At 39.2% G+C, this 18,292-nt stretch overlaps 2 protein-coding genes across 2 annotated transcripts; both read left to right on the forward strand.

Annotated features, from left to right (window-relative positions):
• The first annotated feature begins 2,095 nt into the window (after positions 1–2,095).
• LOC108346731 (disease resistance protein RUN1-like) lies at positions 2,096–4,818 on the forward strand. The gene is made up of 5 exons (XM_052868156.1): positions 2,096–2,143; positions 2,892–3,178; positions 3,267–4,323; positions 4,424–4,521; positions 4,622–4,818. The coding sequence occupies exons 1-5, from the start codon at positions 2,096–2,098 to the stop codon at positions 4,665–4,667; spliced, it is 1,536 nt and encodes a 511-aa protein (XP_052724116.1). The 3' UTR covers positions 4,668–4,818.
• Positions 4,819–7,961: 3,143 nt separating this feature from the next.
• Positions 7,962–10,545, forward strand: LOC128193955 (uncharacterized). Its single transcript, XM_052868157.1, has 3 exons — positions 7,962–9,060; positions 9,688–10,427; positions 10,522–10,545. Exons 1-3 carry the CDS (start codon positions 7,962–7,964, stop codon positions 10,543–10,545), a joined length of 1,863 nt encoding a protein of 620 aa, XP_052724117.1.
• Positions 10,546–18,292: the final 7,747 nt, after the last annotated feature.

Below are 18,292 nucleotides of genomic sequence, written 5' to 3' on the forward strand. Positions count from 1 at the left end.
TTTGTTCTATTTCATTAACTTTAGTGGATTACCTATTTTCTATTTTTCAGCTGAGATAGAAGTGTAGTGGCTAGAATTATGAAAAGCTATCTCTTAAACTGTTATTTCTGAATCAATTTATATTAAATTGCATTAAGAAATTGTGAACACTGGTAAATAAAATTTGTCTAAGAAAACTCTAAAAATAAAAAAGATAAGATAAAAGGTTTTTAAAAAAACACAAAAAAGAATACAATAAAAGAAGTTAAATTAAGTGAGGTAGCTTTGTCCTAATTTTTTAACTTTAAAAAAGATAAGATAAAAGGTTTTTAAAAAAACACAAAAAAGAATACAATAAAAGAAGTTAAATTAAGTGAGGTAGCTTTGTCCTAATTTTTTAACTTTAGATGTGAATTATGTTACAAAACTAATTTTTCAAAGGTTGCGTCTTTAATCTTTACATAGTATTTTACTTTCTTGTTTTTATTCAATATAACTCTTACTCATGGTGAATGATTTTCTACCTTTTTCTTTATCCAGACCTATCCTTCTCTCTTATTTGGATACCAAACAAGTATATTCCATTTAATTTTCTGATTTCAATCATTTGGTCCAAGCAATTTAGGGTGGGCTTTTTTTTAGACTTTATGTGAAAGTGAGCTCTTAATGCTACCGCACTTGGTTTAAATTTCTAAAATTTTGGAACATTTGTGACTTGGGATGGCCTAGCATTACGTGAAAGGTCAGAATATGATATGTATGGAAATGATTTTTTTTTTAGTTCCTCTAAGCCAAGTTGTTCATTCTTATTATTTCAAAGTACGAAATAAATTTTTATGCTGTCCAAAAATGTGGGTCCATGACTTTGACTGATTTGAGATAACTTTCAAAGAATAATTATACATATAGGATAGAATTATTCATTCTTTTAGTAATATATATATATATATATATATTACAGACCAAGTCTGATTCATTCACGTTCTAAAATTTCAAATTTTCCTACACCCCTTCAATTGTTACGTTAGGAGTGGTTCTTTGGTCTGTAATGAAAATTTACTCGTTAATTCATCGGGACAACTTTTCTTTAGCATGTTTCTATTATTCAAGGTGTGGTTCATTTTTTTATTCTTCTCCATTCATGCATCTAACTGAGAGAGCTAAGTAGATGGAAAATCGTGGTCATACATGCATGAACATAAGCTGGAAACAATGTCATCATGGACAGTTTTTTTTTATCCTTACTTCCTCTCCCATTTCAGATTAGATTTTCTAGTTTTCTTTATGAATAAACCTTTGTTTTGGGTAGAAGAAATCAGAACTTTTACACTCAATTAACTTGGAAAATGGATAGCATATAAACATCACAAAATGAGACATGAAATTAGAAGATGTCACAAAAATACACTTGCTAGTGAGACAAGGGTCTGAAGGACCGCATAAATAATCAGCTAAGCAAAGTGGTCTAAATTGAAGCTGTTATTTTGCTACATTAAGTGACTTGCCAATGGAAGAATCAAGTTGTTACACCTGCTATAATAGGTTAGGATGGAAAATGGACACTTTTGGGAGAAGAGGCAACCTGCTATGACCAGTCAAATAGAAGAACTCATCACCTATTGCTCCAAGTGAATGAGAAGGAGCCTAAACCAGGAAACCAATGACTTTTTGAACTTACAAAAGACTAGACAGAGAAGCTATAAGTTTGCACTCATTCTGAACTGCACTAGCTATTGCATTGCTACATTGTAATTGGAGGAGAAGGGTTAGATATTAGCTATAACCTGCTACAGAAAATTAGGAACTCTAATGGTCAAAACCAAACAGCTGCAACAACCTACAATAGAAGGTGATGAAGAATTCAACTTTTGGTACTTACTAAACAGAGAAAAGAAATTGAACTAGGTGGAGTAGTTTATGTGGAATATGACCTTTTACGTGAAATATGACCTGCTGTAGGAAGTTTTAGTCACTTATAATTGCAGGTTAAGCTAGTCATTAAGTAGTTAGGTATAATAAGAATTTTGTAATTGTAATAATAGGTTTATGTAAGAGAGAGTTTAATGTATGTAGGTTTATGTACAATGAAATGTTTTAAATATATTTAATGTATAAAATGATTTGCATAAATTGTTTGTTGTGCGGAATTTATTGGGATTTCCGGGTATATTGAATGGATAGATGGAAAAATAGCTGAATAAATCTTATTTAAACTGGCAGCCAAGACTAAACTACCAATAACACGCACACAAATGTATTAAATGTCTAATCTTAATACAACCAAACTATAATAATTTACTAATAAAAAAATATTATTTATAAAAAAAATTCCAATTTTGCAAGGTAAAACTACACCTTAATTTTTAGCAGGTACAGGATAAACTATATCAACTGTTTTTCCATTTTTAACTGGTACAGGATAAACACCCTGCAATCACAACATAATGAACAATATTGAAGCATAAACAAACACAAAGTTGATGTTTTCCATGAGTTTTGACATACTATACCAGCAAACTAGAATTCAAAGTCAACATATAAAATTACAATGATCCTTTTTCTAAATATACATTTTAGAGATATATGTAATGTGAAAAGAGAAAGCAATTCTTCTGGTTTTAAAACTTAAAAAACGGGTATGTGGATAATATATTATAAAAAGAGACACGATGTAATGGTTTTAGAAAAAAAAATAGTAAAGATAATACGTAATTTTAAGAGTACATAATTTAATTATTATAAAATATTATAATTATTAGTGTATTATTTTGTTTATATAGTTGAAAGTGGGTGTTAGTTTAATCCTTAAATCGGTTAAGTAAAAAAGCTTTGTAACGGTCTTGACGCGCCTTCGTGACTGAAAAAAGAAAGGTTCTGTATTAATCTTCACGCGCATTCTCGATCTCTATCAGGTAGCAATTGTTGTCTTCACCAAAACCTATGCTCAATCTGCTTGGTGTCTTCATCAACTGCAAGAAATCATTCGATGGCACCAATCTTATTCCCGACATGTTCTACCTATATATTACGAAGTTGATCCATCTGATGTACGTCTTCAGAAGGGTGATTTTGGAAAAGCCTTCAAAGCAACTGCACACCAAACATTCTCGGCTCAACAACTGGAGCATGGTATGTCCCGGTGGAGCCAAGCACTCACCAAAGCTGCAAATTTCTTTGGATGGGATGAGAGAAATCACAGGTAAATCACGCACTCAAGCATCTTCTAAAACTTGAGATTTAATTTTTTTAACAGATGACTTCTTCTATGACTGTTATTGAACTTGAAGGAGTGATGCTGAACTAGTGGACAAAATTGTTAAGAGTCTTCTTAATTTACCAGTCTTGTCTGCTACTAAATTTCCTGTTGGACTACATTCCCGCGCGGAAGATGTGATTCGAATTATCAAAAGCAATTCCAAAGAAGTTTGTATATTAGGGATATGCGGAAAAGAAGAATCTGGTAAAACCACTCTTGCCAAAGCCATTTACAATCAAATTCATGGCACATTCACAGAGAAAAGTTTCATTGAAGGACAAGTTGGCGGAACAAGAGAGTATCTTCGTTTACGAAAACAACTTTTTTTAGAGATCCTAAAAACAAAAATGGAGATACCTAGCGTTGATATTGGAAGAACTATGATTAGGGAAAGGCTTTCTGGAAAAAGGATGCTCATTGTACTTGACAATGCTACTTACTTAATATTCTTAGACCTGTGGTATTGCCGTAAAAGTTTCGATGAAGGAACTGTCATAATCCTTACAACAAGATATGAAAGCCTGATGAAAGATAAAGTTAATTGTTTCTATCGGGTAGAGCTAATGAAGGCAGAGGAGTCCCTTGAGCTTATTAGTTCGCACGCATTCAGAGAAGCAAAACCAAAAGAAGAATACAAAGACCTTGCAAGAAGAGTAGTTAGTCATTGTGGAGGATTACCTCTAGTTCTTGAAGTCATTGGAAGTACTTTGTTTGAAAGGACGGAAGAAGAATGGCATAGTGTACTGTTTCAATTAATGAAAATTTCCTCTGACTATGTTGAACAGAAACTGAAAATAGGCTTCGACGGTTTATTCAATCAAATCGAAAAAGATTTATTCCTTGATATATGCTGTTTCTTTGTTGGTAAGGACAAAGCGTATGCTACGAAGATCCTAAATGGCTGTGGGGTAGATACTGATATTGGACTAAGACTTCTCATGGAGCGTAACCTCATAAAAGTTAACAAGAACAACAAATTGGGAATGCATCATTTGCTACAAAAAATGGGAATAACAATTATTCTTGACAATACAATAAAAGAACATGGGAAGAACACGCGACTGTGGTTTGATAAGTATGAAAGATTTGTAAGAACATTCTTTACATGTGGTTTGAAACTTCTTTTGGAAGTGTTTGCTTTCTCCTCCTTTGCTTTACATTTATTCTTCTTTTCTCTTTTCATCACAGGGGACAAAAGCCTATAAGTGGTTTCTTCCGCAAGGGAATGTAGAAGTGTCGGTTTCTGAATACCTTGAATACTGTTGTTGGATAACTATGAAAGATATGTAAGAACATTCTTTACATGTGGTTTGAAACTTCTTTTGAAAGTGTTTGCTTTCTCCTCCTTTGCATTCCATTTATTTTTCTTTGCTCTTTTCATCATAGGGGACAAAAGCCAATAAGTGGTTTCTTCCGGAACTTAATGAAATAGAAATGTCTGCAAATTCTGAATACCTTTCACAGGAACTGAGATGGATCATTGAGCATGGGTTTCCGTCACAATACCTTCATAGCGAATTTTTTGTGCATGATACAATAGCGATTGATTTAAAACATAGTCTTCTGCGACTCGTCTGGAAAAAACCCCAGGTTTTTAATTTCTTGCCATTTTTTATTAAAACACAAAACTTAACTAAAATAAAATAGTAACCTACTATTGTTTCATTTTTATTTCTTCTCTAATATTTGTCAAAAAGAAAACCATTGGTGTAAGTTTTGTTGGGTAAACTGAAATGGACCCACCATGAGCAGTCCACGTTTTGCATCATAAAAAAAAGAAATATTAAGAATTGGAAAGTTGAGCTTCATGGGTCTTCCATTCAGTAAATGGTTTCTCCACTAACCCCATCATTTCCACTACCCGTGTATCCTTGTGCCCACCATTCTGCCACTATGTTTTTCTCTTTTTTGGACTTTTATGTTTTGCTATTTATAAAATGAGAAGATGTGAAGGTATGAGAGAACAGAGAATAAGAAAGATAGAGAGGGGTGTGTTGTGTGTTTATTTTTAGTAGAGTGAATGCACGGAAGTGCATTAGAGAGAAAATAAAATTGTGTAGTGTGAGCTTGTCAGTGAGGAAGTGTTGTAGCGAGGAAGTGTTGTATGTGTATCCATATATTTTCAACTTTTAAATAAGGAAGTATGTTTCTAGATTTGACAAATTGGTATCAGAGCTACCTTCTCTGAGTACCGAGTGAAAAAAAAATTGAGAGGTAAACATCGTGAGTGAATTTGAGTGTCTTGAAAAAAAAAAGAGAGAGATGGCAAAAGTTGTTAATGGAATGACTGTACCACAATTGTCGGAAAACACCAATTATGATAATTGGTGTGTACAAATAAAGGTGTTGCTAAGATCCCAAGACGTTTGGGATACGGTGAAAATTGGGTACGAAGAACCTGGGGAAAGCGAAAACTTGACAGTAGCACAAATCGCTGCATTGAAGAAAACACGTATGAAAGATGGATCGGCGTTGTATTTCCTATTTAATGCAGTGGACGAGTCGGGATTCGAAAAAATAGTGAACGCAATGACAGTAAAGGAGGCTTGGGAAATTCTGGAGGTTGCATACAAAGGAGATACTCGTGTGAGGCAGGTCCGAGTACAAGCTCTTAGAAGAGAGTTTGAACATCTGGAGATGGAAGAAAATTAAGGAGTTACTCAGTTTATAACTCGAGTGCAAAAGGTGGCCAACCAACTCGGAATAAACGGAGAAGAAATGCCGCCAAAACGAGTTGCAGAAAAAATATTGAGATCTCTAACCGATGATTTTGAGAGTATCGTGGTCACCATCGAAGAAACAAAAGATTTAACAACTCTCATAGTGGATGAGTTGACTGGGTCATTAAAGGCCCACGAACTGAGAAAGAAGAAGAAGAAGAAGATGCACCCTTCCGATCAAGCACTCCAGATACAATTTGACTCGAATAGAACTCGGAATACTCAGAGTCGAGGTCGTGGATCCAGAGGACGAGGAGGACATGACAGAGGTAATGTTGAGGATGATAGTAAAGAGCAAACCGGTCAGCAAAATTGGCATGACCGAGGACAAGGAAATGATCGAGGAGGTTGATAACGGTAATTTTTACCATTATCTTTGAACCAATTCTTGTACCAAATCTACCCTTTTTAAGCTTGAAACATGTTTAATCCTCCCTTTTCATCTAAGTTTGCGAATAAGTCTAGCTTAAGCGTTACATACAAGTTTTCATCATTAATTCCTCAAATTTGTAGGCGAATTGCAAGCTGTTAGAGAAGTACTGTATTTACCAAGAATGGGAGCAAGAAAAGGATTCAAAAGCAGGATCTGATGGAGCAGGAAAGGAAGTTCACACCTAAGAGCCCAAGAAGAAGGAAGCAGGATACATTTTCTGCGCAAGCCTCGCGCCTGGGCGCGGCCAAAAGGGCGCTTGGGCGCGACCATCTGCGCGAGCTCCGCGCCTGGGCGCGACCAAAAGGGCGCCCGGGCGCGACCATCTGCGCGAGCTCCGCGCCTGGGCGCGAGAAAGAGGGCGCCCGGGCGCGACCTTCTGCGAGAGCTTCGCGCCTGGGCGCGACTGAGGAGGGGCGCCCGGGCGCGAACTCTGCTGACCTGGAACCCTAGATCTATTTAAAGCATTCTGTAACTGAGGGTGGTATCTTCTTGGCGGCTGAAGCTTGGAACACCATTTTCGGACCTAAGGGAGCTGGTTTTGGGCAGTGGAAACTCTCCATCCTTCCTCCTTGGATCCCCATTCTTCCATTTTTCTCCATTGTAAGCTCAAGTTCTCCATGACTATGGAGAACTAATTTCATTTTGTTGGGGAATGATGTAGTTACGAAACTTTCATGTAAATGCACTTGAGTTTAATGAATTTAAGCTTCCTTCAATTGATTGTGAGTGTTTATTTTCCTTCTCTTAAAGCTTGTTGTGACTTGATCAACCATAACATGATTCTAAGATTTGCTAGATATTGGAAAGTATTGTGTGGATCTTGAACTGGAATTAACACCTAAAGGAGATTGTATCTAGGAATGGAGCTTGATGCTTTAGTTGTCTTAAACCTCTAATCGTAATGCAGATGAACTTTCTAGGTTACCAAGGAATTGGGACTGAAAGAAGTGAGTCTAGGCTTTTTCTACCAAGGAATTGGGTCTAAGTATAATAGGAAGGTTGACAAACGCAATTAATTGATGAAGTAGTGATGTGCATTTGCATGATAGCGTAGTAATTACAATCATTCTCCAACATCTCATCCATATTGTTTCATTATCCATTAACCATTTTCCAATCCTTTAGCCTCTAAGACGTTCATTTTATCACATATATTTGAATTGAAATTTTATTACACTTGATTCATACCAAAATGATGTATTCTTAGTCTAAGTTAGTTAACTCATTATACGGTTTTAAAGTATTACACGAGTCTCTTGGGAAACGATATCCGGTCTTACCGGTTTTATTACTTTGAACGATTTGGTACACTTGCCAAAGAGTTAACAAGTTTTTGGCGCCGTTGCCGGGGATTTGGGGATTGAACCCGAGTCCTAGCAACGGCTAAACAACAAGTTAAATTGGGCCTCATCAAGTTTTTGGCGCCGTTGCCGGGGACTCGGTGTTAGTACTTTACTGTTGTATAATTCTTAACAAACTTGGGCTTTATTCTTTATATTCTTTTTACTGTGAATAAATTTGTTTTAGTGATCTTAAAGTTAATCTTGTGCTCTAGTATTGTTGTTTCTAGTGAATGCAGAGAAAAATTCGTACTAGAAGCACACCATCACTTGAACCTCTTCTATTGGATCCTGAAGTTGAAAAGACAGCAAGAAGAAACAATAGCCAAAGAAGGAGAGAAAACAGAACTTCGAGAAACATTTCTCCCGCACCTGTAATCTCTGAGCAACCAAACTCTTCCACAGCTCATCAGGAAATGGGGGATATGAGTGACGATATGAATGGCAATGGTGATAGACAAGCAAGGCGCACCTTGGAAGACTACTCTACTTTTGCAGGACCGCTCCACTTTAATAGCATTGCTCGACCACGGGTAAATGCTGTGAACATGGAAATGAAGCCTGCTCTCATCCATCTGGTGCAAAGTAATCAATTCAATGGCCTATCACACGAGAATCCTTATAATCATTTGGCAACTTTCTTGGAAATTTGCAACACTGTAAAGATCCATCAAGTGCCAGATGAGGCAATAAGGCTCAGTTTATTTCCATTCTCCTTGGGAGGTAATGCGAAGATGTGGCTGAATTCTTTCCCTGAAAATAGCTTCACTACGTGGGAGGATGTTGTGGCAAAATTCCTCAACAAATTCTTTCCACAGTCCAAGGTTAACAAAGGGAAACAGGAGATTTCATCTTTTCAGCAGGATGTCAATGAGACTCTGAGTCAAGCCTGGGACAGATTCAAAGGGCTACTGAGAAAGACACCCACTCATGGGTTTGATGAACCTACCGTTCTCAACATGTTTTTGGGAGGATTGAGATCCCAAACCAAATTGATGTTAGATGCCTCAGCTGGAGGAAATATCCGTTGGAAGACACCAGAAGAAGCTCATGAGCTAATAGAAAACATGGCTGCAAATGACAGTGAATTGCAGAATGAAAGGGCTCAGCAAAAAGGCGTATTTCAACTACAATCTCAGGATGCTCTATTAGCCCAAAACAAGATAATGACCCAACAGCTTGAAGCTCTCATGAACAAACTCTCTCAATTGCCAAAAGAACTCCAGAATGTTTCACAAGCCCAACATCAAGGGTGTGAATTGTGTGATGGAGAACATGCTAATGGTCATTGTGCTATGCAGGTCAATACCCAAGAAGACGTGAACTATATGGGTAATCAAAACCGTAACAATCACTTTAATCAAGGATGGAGACCGCACCCAAGCATGGGCCAAGGACAAGCTGGACCTTCAAACAGACCACCTCAACAACAATACCAACCACACCCCTCTTTATCATACAGGACCTCTAAATTGGAGGACACTCTTCAACAATTCATGCAAGTATCCATCTCCAATCACAAAAGCACGGAAGCATCCATAAGGAATTTGGAGATACAAGTTGGCCAACTGGCCAAGAAGCTAGAAGAAAAACCTGATAAGAGTTTTGGAGCTAATACTGAAACCAACCCAAAGGAGGAGTGCAAGGCAATCACTACAAGAAGTGGTAAGTTGTTAGTGAGTGGAGAGAAAAAGAACTCAGAAAAGAGTGATGAAAGAAAAGATGAAAATGAGACAAAGAGTGAGAATAGAAAAGAAGAGAATGAGAGAAAAGAAAATGAGAATAGTGTTAGTGGAGATAAAGAAAAAGAAGAAGAGGATGAGAGAAGAAAAAGAAAAGAAAAAGAAGTTGAGAGGCCCCTTCCCTATCCACAAATATATACAAGAAAGGATAAAGAAAAGCAGTTTGGACGGTTCATGGATATCTTCAAGCAATTGGAGATAAAAATACCATTCTCAGAAGCACTACAACAAATGCCGGCCTATGCAAAATTCATGAAGGAACTCCTCACTAAAAAGAGGAAATACATTGAGGAAGAGACCATTGAAGTTCAAGGTAACTGCAGTGCCATTATCCAGAAGCTCCTCCCTCCTAAATTCAAGGATCCTGGTAGCTTCACCATTCCCTGCACTATAGGTAAGCTAGCTATTGGAAAAGCATTGATCGATTTGGGTGCAAGCATCAATTTGATGCCTTTCTCTTTATTTGAGAAAATTGGAGTGCTTGAACTCAAACCTACTCGGATGAGCCTACAATTGGCAGACAGATCCATCAAGTATCCACTTGGTGTAGTGGAGGATGTTCTTGTACGAGTAGATAAATTTGTGTTTCCAGTGGATTTCGTTATCATGGAAATGGAGGCGGATGTGGAGGTACCACTCATCCTTGGAAGGCCATTCATGAAGACGACAAGAGTACTCATCGATGTTGATGATGGTAAGCTCAAGGTGAGGGTGGAAGATGAAGAGGTGAATTTCAATGTTTTTGAAGCAATGTCTCACCCCAGTGATGAGGGAGCTTGCTTTCAAGTTGATGTGCTTGACGAAGCCTGCGTAACGGTAGAAAGGGAGATACATGTGTCGTCCCCGCTGATAAAAACACTCATAGATGCACGTGAATCTCTCAATGAAGAAGAAGAGAAAATGATTGAAGAACGTTTAACAGATTTGGATGTGCTGAAGGAGATCCCATCTAATGAGGTACAGATCGAAGATATAGAGACTGATGTCATGATGGAAGAGAAGAAGCTTGAACTAAAAATTTTACCCTCTCATTTAAAGTATGTTTTTCTAGATGAGGGTAACAACAAGCCTGTGATTATCAGCAGCTCCTTATCATCTGCTGAAGAGAAAAAGTTGATCGAAGTGTTGAAAAGAAACAAAGGAGCTGTAGGATGGTCTATCTCTGATTTAAAGGGGATAAGTCCAACCTATTGCATGCACCGTATTTTTATGGAAGATGATTTTAAACCAGCAACTCAACCTCAAAGAAGGCTAAATCCAGTCATGAAAGAGGAGGTGAGAAAAGAGGTTCTCAAGCTTCTTGAGGCAGGGATCATTTATCCTATCTCTGATAGCACATGGGTAAGTCCTGTGCAAGTGGTCCCGAAGAAGGGCGGCATGACAGTTATATGTAATGAGAAAAATGAGCTTATACCTACACGAACTGTCACTGGTTGGAGAATGTGCATTGACTACCGGAAGTTGAATAAGGCCACAAGAAAAGACCATTTTCCACTCCCCTTTATGGATCAAATGCTGGAGAGATTAGCAGGGCAAGCTTTCTACTGCTTTTTGGACGGTTATTCTGGCTATAATCAAATAGCGGTAGATCCAAAAGATCAAGAAAAGACCGCATTCACGTGCCCCTTCGGTATATTCGCTTATAGAAAGATGCCTTTTGGGCTTTGCAATGCCCCTGCCACCTTTCAAAGATGCATGCAAGCTATATTCTCCGATCTTGTGGAGAAATGTATAGAAGTCTTCATGGACGACTTCTCAGTGTTTGTAAGCTCATTTGACTTATGTCTGGCAAATTTGGAAACAGTTTTGAAGAGATGCATCCAAACCAACCTCATTCTTAACTGGGAAAAATGTCACTTCATGGTGACGGAAGGGATTGTTCTGGGGCATAAAATTTCTTCCAAAGGAATTGAAGTGGACATAGCTAAAGTGGAAGTCATTGAAAAGCTTCCACCACCAACTAATGTGAAAGGAATTCGAAGCTTTCTTGGGCATGCTGGCTTTTATAGAAGATTCATTCAAGATTTCTCCAAGATTGCTAAGCCCTTAAGCAATCTCCTTGTAAAAGATACACCATTTGAACTGAATGAGGAATGCTTGAAGGCATTTGAAGCATTGAAAGCCAAGCTAATTTCCGCTCCGGTGATCATATCTCCTGATTGGAACAAAGATTTTGAATTAATGTGTGATGCTAGTGACTATGCTATTGGTGCAGTGCTTGGACAGAGAAGAGAGAAAGTGTTCCACACAATCTACTATGCAAGCAAGGTCTTGAATGGAGCTCAACTAAAGTATGCAACCACGGAAAAGGAGTTTCTTGCCATAGTGTATGCATTAGAGAAATTCAGACCCTATCTCATAGGTTCAAAGGTGATTATTTACACTGATCATGCTGCTATCAAGTATTTGCTTACCAAGCCTGATTCCAAACCAAGATTGATAAGATGGGTTCTTATGTTGCAAGAATTTGATTTGGAGATCAGAGATAAGAAAGGAAGCGAAAATGTCATTGCTGATCATCTCTCAAGACTTGTCAATGATGAAGTTACAACTAAAGAAAGAGAAATCCGTGAAGAGTTTTATGATGAGAACTTGATGATGGTCCAACAAAGGCCCTGGTTTGCTGAAATAGCTAATTTCAAAGCTGCGGGAATCCTTCCAGATGATCTTTCATGGCAACAAAAGAAGAAATTCTTAAATGATGCTAAGCAGTTTGTTTGGGATGACCCCTATTTATTCAAACTAGGAGCTGACAATCTCTTGAGGCGGTGTGTTACTGAAGAAGAATCAGCAGGAATCTTGTGGCATTGCCATAATTCACCCTATGGAGGACACTTCAATGGTGAAAGAACAGCTGCCAAAGTCCTCCAATCTGGATTTTACTGGCCTACTATATTCAAGGATGCTTATGCCCACGCCAAGCGTTGTGATAAATGTCAAAGAGTGGGCATTATCTCAAGAAGGCATGAAATGCCACTACAAAGCATCCTGGAAGTTGAGGTTTTTGATTGCTGGGGTATTGATTTTGTCGGTCCCCTACCTTCATCTTATACTAATGAGTATATTCTGGTTGCAGTAGACTATGTTAGCAAATGGGTGGAAGCAGTAGCATGTCAGAAGAATGATGCAACCACTGTGATTAAATTCTTGAGGAAAAACATATTCTCAAGATTTGGGGTGCCAAGAATTCTTATCAGCGACGGAGGATCACATTTCTGCAACTATCAGCTTGAAAAGGTACTAAAAAACTATGAGGTGAAACATAAAGTTGCTTCCCCATATCATCCTCAAACCAATGGGCAAGCGGAAGTATCAAACAGAGAAATCAAGAGGATTCTAGAGAAAACTGTTTCTTCTTCCAGGAAGGATTGGTCATTAAAACTGGATGATGCTCTATGGGCCTACAGGACTGCAATGAAAACACCTGTTGGGATGACTCCCTTTCAACTAGTCTATGGCAAATCTTGTCATTTACCGGTGGAGATGGAGCACAAAGCTTATTGGGCCCTGAAGTTCTTGAACTTTGATTCTACCTTGTCTGCAGAAAAGAGGAAGTTGCAATTACAGGAGTTGGAGGAAATGAGATTGACAGCTTATGATAACTCCAAGAATTACAAAGAGAAGGTTAAGTTGTATCATGACAAAAAGCTCTTAAAGAGAGAGTTTCAACCTGGCCAACAAGTTTTACTCTTCAATTCCAGATTCAAGATTCTTCAAGGCAAATTGAAATCAAAGTGGTCTGGACCGTTCATTATAAAGGAGGTAAAGCCCCATGGGGCTATTGAGTTGGTTAACCCTGCAGCAGATGATCCAAACAGAAGTTGGGTGGTAAATGGACAGAGGCTGAAACAGTACCTAGGCGGTGAGATTCAGCGTCTCACAACAATCATTCATCTCTCAGATCCATAAGCATCAGTGTGTCAAGCTAATGACGTTAAACAAGCGCTTACTGGGAGGCAACCCAGCTTTCTAACCTTCTTTCAGTGCTATTTTGTTATTTGTGTGTGTTGTTGATTGTTTGTTTGTGTTTTAGAACTTGTTAAAAATTTGTCTGTGAGGAAGTATGTTAGTGTTTTGTGTAGCTTGAGATGTGAATAGTGTGATTGTGTTGTGTCTTGTTTTTTTTTATTTGCTTGTTTAGGAGAATGTTGAAAATTTGTGAAATTGAACACCTTCAAATTGATTCTTCAAGTGAATTTCCCTTATTGAAGATTTAAGCAAACGTGTTTGATAAAAATAAGGTGTTTTGGGGTGTTTTGAGAGCTAGAGAATGCAAAAATCAGAAAATGGTACTGTGAGTTGAGCCATTCTGCAGTCTGCTGAAATTCTGCAGAATTCACGCCCAAGCCCCCCTGTCCAGGCGCGCCCAGGCGCGAGATGCAGCAGCGTGCTGGTCGCGCCCGGGCGCGAGTAAGAGGGCGCCCGGGCGCGACATGTGCAGGCCCAAAAATTCTTCTTATTTTAAGTGCACAGTGGTCTGATGTCCCTCATTTTCAAACCCTAATTTCCAGCCCCCTCTCTCTCTCTCGTGCCTATTCTCTCCAAAACCACCATACCCTTCCATCTAAGCCACACAAACTACCACCAATCAACAACATTCCCACTCACCATTGTGAACTCTCTCACTTAGTAAACCTATTCCCAACTCAACCCACCCACTCAACTTTATCACTTACACATCACACCCAATCATTCTCCTCACCAAATCCGTTTTCTTTGGGTAATCACGGTCAAGCTCTCAACTCTCTCAAGATCCCCAAATTCAAATTCAAATTCAATTCTCCAAATCAAGTAGGTTTTGCTTTCGTTTGCTTGTTTTGAAAATCCTTTGCTTTCATGTGTTGATTGTTGTTTGAATTAGACTAGGATTGTACAATGGAACTGCTTGAATGATTGATTGATGATTGAAAAACTGGAAAAACCCACTACCACTGAGTTCTGCACTCTGCAGAAGTCGCGCCCAGGCGCCCCTAGCAGGTCGCGCCCGGGCGCGACTGGCTCGGCCAAAATTGTGGCCATGCTTTGATCTTCAATTGCTTTTCCATTTTCTCTGTTTCATCCGTGCTTTGATTGCTTTGTTTTAGTTAGTGTGTTTAATTGAATTGCTTGCATGATGGATTGAATTCTGAAAAACCTTAAAAACTCACAAAAACAGGTAAAGAAGAAGGAACCATTCTGCAGAATTTTTCTACAGAAGTCGCGCCCAGGCGCCCCTAGCAGGTCGCGCCCGGGCGCGACTGGTTCGGCCAGAATTTGCCAATGGTTAAGCTTTTCATACGTTTTGTTTATTTTTTGTCTTTTGATTTCCTTGTAATTGTTTGTGATTGAGTGTCCTAATTGTTTGTGTTTGCTCGTGAGCCATGAATGCACAACCGTTGCACAAATGTTACATCTCACTTTGATCTTTCTGTGTCTCCTCCTCACATTTACAATCCTTGCATGTTTGTGCAGAAATGGCCTCTGTTTCAGGAACAAAAAGAATCAAAACCACAGCAACAAAGAGGCAGAAGCAAAAGAAGAATTCCAGACCTCAAACCTTCCTCTCTCAGAGACATAAGAAAAATTTTGAGGAGTCTCAAAACAGACGGCTCCTTATGGAAAGAGTAGTAGAACAGCTACCTCGGGAGGAACCATAATTTGCCCAAGAGGTGTGGCGTCGACACTGGAGCAATCTTATCTCCTTCCCTGAACCGGCTAATATTGATGTAGTCCGAGAATTCTATGCTAATGCTCGCAGCTATTTAGACGAACCACAACCGTTCACAAGTTATGTGCGAGGGAGGCCAGTGGCTTTTGATGCCAATACTATCAACTCTTTCTTGAACACTCAGTGGCCGGGGGGCAATTCAACATGTCATTATGCAGACGCAAACAGAACAAATTTTGCAGGGATAGACTATGAGGAGGTTGAGAGGACCTTGTGCCTCCCAAGAGGACACTTTCATAGAAACATACAGGGACAACCACTGCATATCAAGCGTTCCTTTCTTACACCTCTCTCCAAATATTGGATGGCATTCATACATGCCAACATATCTCCCTGCTCCCATATGTCTGACCTCAATGTGAGTAGAGCACTCCTCCTTTTCTTTATATTGCAGGGTAAGCCAATCAATGTGGGTAACATTATTGCACATGAGATAAATGACTGTGCCAATACTGCACTGAGCAACACTCCACTAGGCCACCCATCTCTGATCACTCACCTATGTGAGATTGCTGGGGTTGATACTTCACTGCCTCCATTTGAGAAACCAAGGAAAACCATTGATTGGTCCTATTACCTGCAATACTGCTTAATTGATGAGGACGGTCAGAACATTCCTGCACCCCAGCCGCCAAGAAGGCATCGGAGAAATCAGCCTGACCCACCTGCACAGCCTGAAGAAGACGGCCCACAAAACCCCTTCAATATGGCCGACCTCAATGCTAAGCTGGAAGCACTCCACAGGATGGGCCTTGCTCACGCAGACATGATGCGTCAAGTCTACGCCTCCTCTCACCCAGGTTTCATGACTTCTGAGGAGTATGCTGCAAGAGTAGCTTGGCTTGGGGACCAGACCTCTACTGATGAGGGAGCTGGAACATCTTCTGGAGCTCAAGCAATGGAAGAGGATCAATCTAAAGAGGAAGATGAGGAGGAGCAATCTGAAGAGGAAGAGGAGGAGGAGCAATCTGAAGAGGAAGAAGAAGTGGAGGACACTGAGAGTGATTCTTGAAGAGACAGATGAGACAATGAGACGGGCAAATTTCATCTCTTTCATAAACAATTACTGCTTTCATGCTTTAAATTCCGTAGTTAATTTAATTTCAGCACTCGTACTTTTGAACTTGGTTGAATGAACATGTTGATGAAAATGTTTCGAACTTGACTTGATTAGAAATCGCTTATGTTTGCTTTTACTCTGTGAGACTTTGAGAAATTAGGCTCGAGTTGGGTAGTTTCTTTTCACTGTGGTTACGCTCGACTGAATGAATTTCATGCGCTGTTCTTCTTGTGATTAATATGCATGGCATTGTGTTTGAAAACAAATTTGGAACCCTAAGTAACCTAGTGAGATTTTGTGCTCCAGAATTATTGTTGAATGATATCACCTTAGAAGCATAATTGAGTTTTGCCTGATTTTCTCTGAAGTGGATCATTTACTTGTTCAATACACATGATCAAGGTTGTCTTGTTCTCCCTTTGTTGTCTTAAGTTCTTGAACCCAAAGCCTATTGTAACCTTATGTAGCCCATTCATGAACCTTAAAAAGCAATCCGAAAACAATTTGTAATCCCTCTACCTTAAGCTAAGATGAGCATTCAAGTGGGGTACAGGAAAATGGTTCAAGTTTGGGGTATTTGAGGTGACATGAGAATTGACATTAAGAGTCAAAATAAAAAAAAAAATTATTTAAAATTAAAAGTATTACAAAAAGGAAAAAGAAGTAAGATTTGCTTACAATTGGTGGAAGTACGCGAGACTTTGTTATCTTGTGCTAAAATGAATGCTCTCTTAGTATTAGTTTTGCCTAGAAAAACCAAAGCTCCTTCTTAACCTAACCCTTGTAAAGCCTTGAATGTTCTTGTACCTCAATTTTATAGGTAATTGTGTTCATTGTAAGGGAAATGAAAGGCAAAGTTCAATTGTGTGATATTGTGATGATTGAGTGAGAGACACACATCCCCATACACCTATGAGAGTGAGTGAAACAGTTTCTTTTCAGAGGAAGGGTTCCATGTTAGTTAAGAAAATACTTTTGTCATGTGTGTTGGTCCCTCATAGAACATAGCTGTTGTTTAAATTCTGTAAGTTTGTGAGTACCACCAGTGAAAGTTTCACCTCTTGTGACAAAAATTTAGTCAACATGATGAGCAAGTATGATTGAATTTTATTCTTGTTTAGTGATGAAGCATTAGAGTTGTTTTTTTGTTCAAACCAGTTCATTTGTTTGTTTTTCTGCTTGAGGACAAGCAAGATTTCAAGTTTGGGGTTGTGATAACGGTAATTTTTACCATTATCTTTGAACCAATTCTTGTACCAAATCTACCCTTTTTAAGCTTGAAACATGTTTAATCCTCCCTTTTCATCTAAGTTTGCGAATAAGTCTAGCTTAAGCGTTACATACAAGTTTTCATCATTAATTCCTCAAATTTGTAGGCGAATTGCAAGCTGTTAGAGAAGTACTGTATTTACCAAGAATGGGAGCAAGAAAAGGATTCAAAAGCAGGATCTGATGGAGCAGGAAAGGAAGTTCACGCCTAAGAGCCCAAGAAGAAGGAAGCAGGATACATTTTCTGCGCAAGCCTCGCGCCTGGGCGCGGCCAAAAGGGCGCTTGGGCGCGACCATCTGCGCGAGCTCCGCGCCTGTGCGCGACCAAGAAGGCGCCCGGGCGCGACCATCTGCGCGAGCTCCGCGCCTGGGCGCGAGAAAGAGGGCGCCCGGGCGCGACCTTCTGCGAGAGCTTCGCGCCTGGGCGCGACTGAGGAGGGGCGCCCGGGCGCGAACTCTGCTGACCTGGAACCCTAGATCTATTTAAAGCATTCTGTAACTGAGGGTGGTATCTTCTTGGCGGCTGAAGCTTGGAACACCATTTTCGGACCTAAGGGAGCTGGTTTTGGGCAGTGGAAACTCTCCATCCTTCCTCCTTGGATCCCCATTCTTCCATTTTTCTCCATTGTAAGCTCAAGTTCTCCATGACTATGGAGAACTAATTTCATTTTGTTGGGGAATGATGTAGTTACGAAACTTTCATGTAAATGCACTTGAGTTTAATGAATTTAAGCTTCCTTCAATTGATTGTGAGTGTTTATTTTCCTTCTCTTAAAGCTTGTTGTG

This window comes from Vigna angularis, chromosome 9, assembly GCF_016808095.1.
Source record: "Vigna angularis cultivar LongXiaoDou No.4 chromosome 9, ASM1680809v1, whole genome shotgun sequence".
Classification (NCBI taxonomy): Eukaryota; Viridiplantae; Streptophyta; class Magnoliopsida; order Fabales; family Fabaceae; genus Vigna; species Vigna angularis.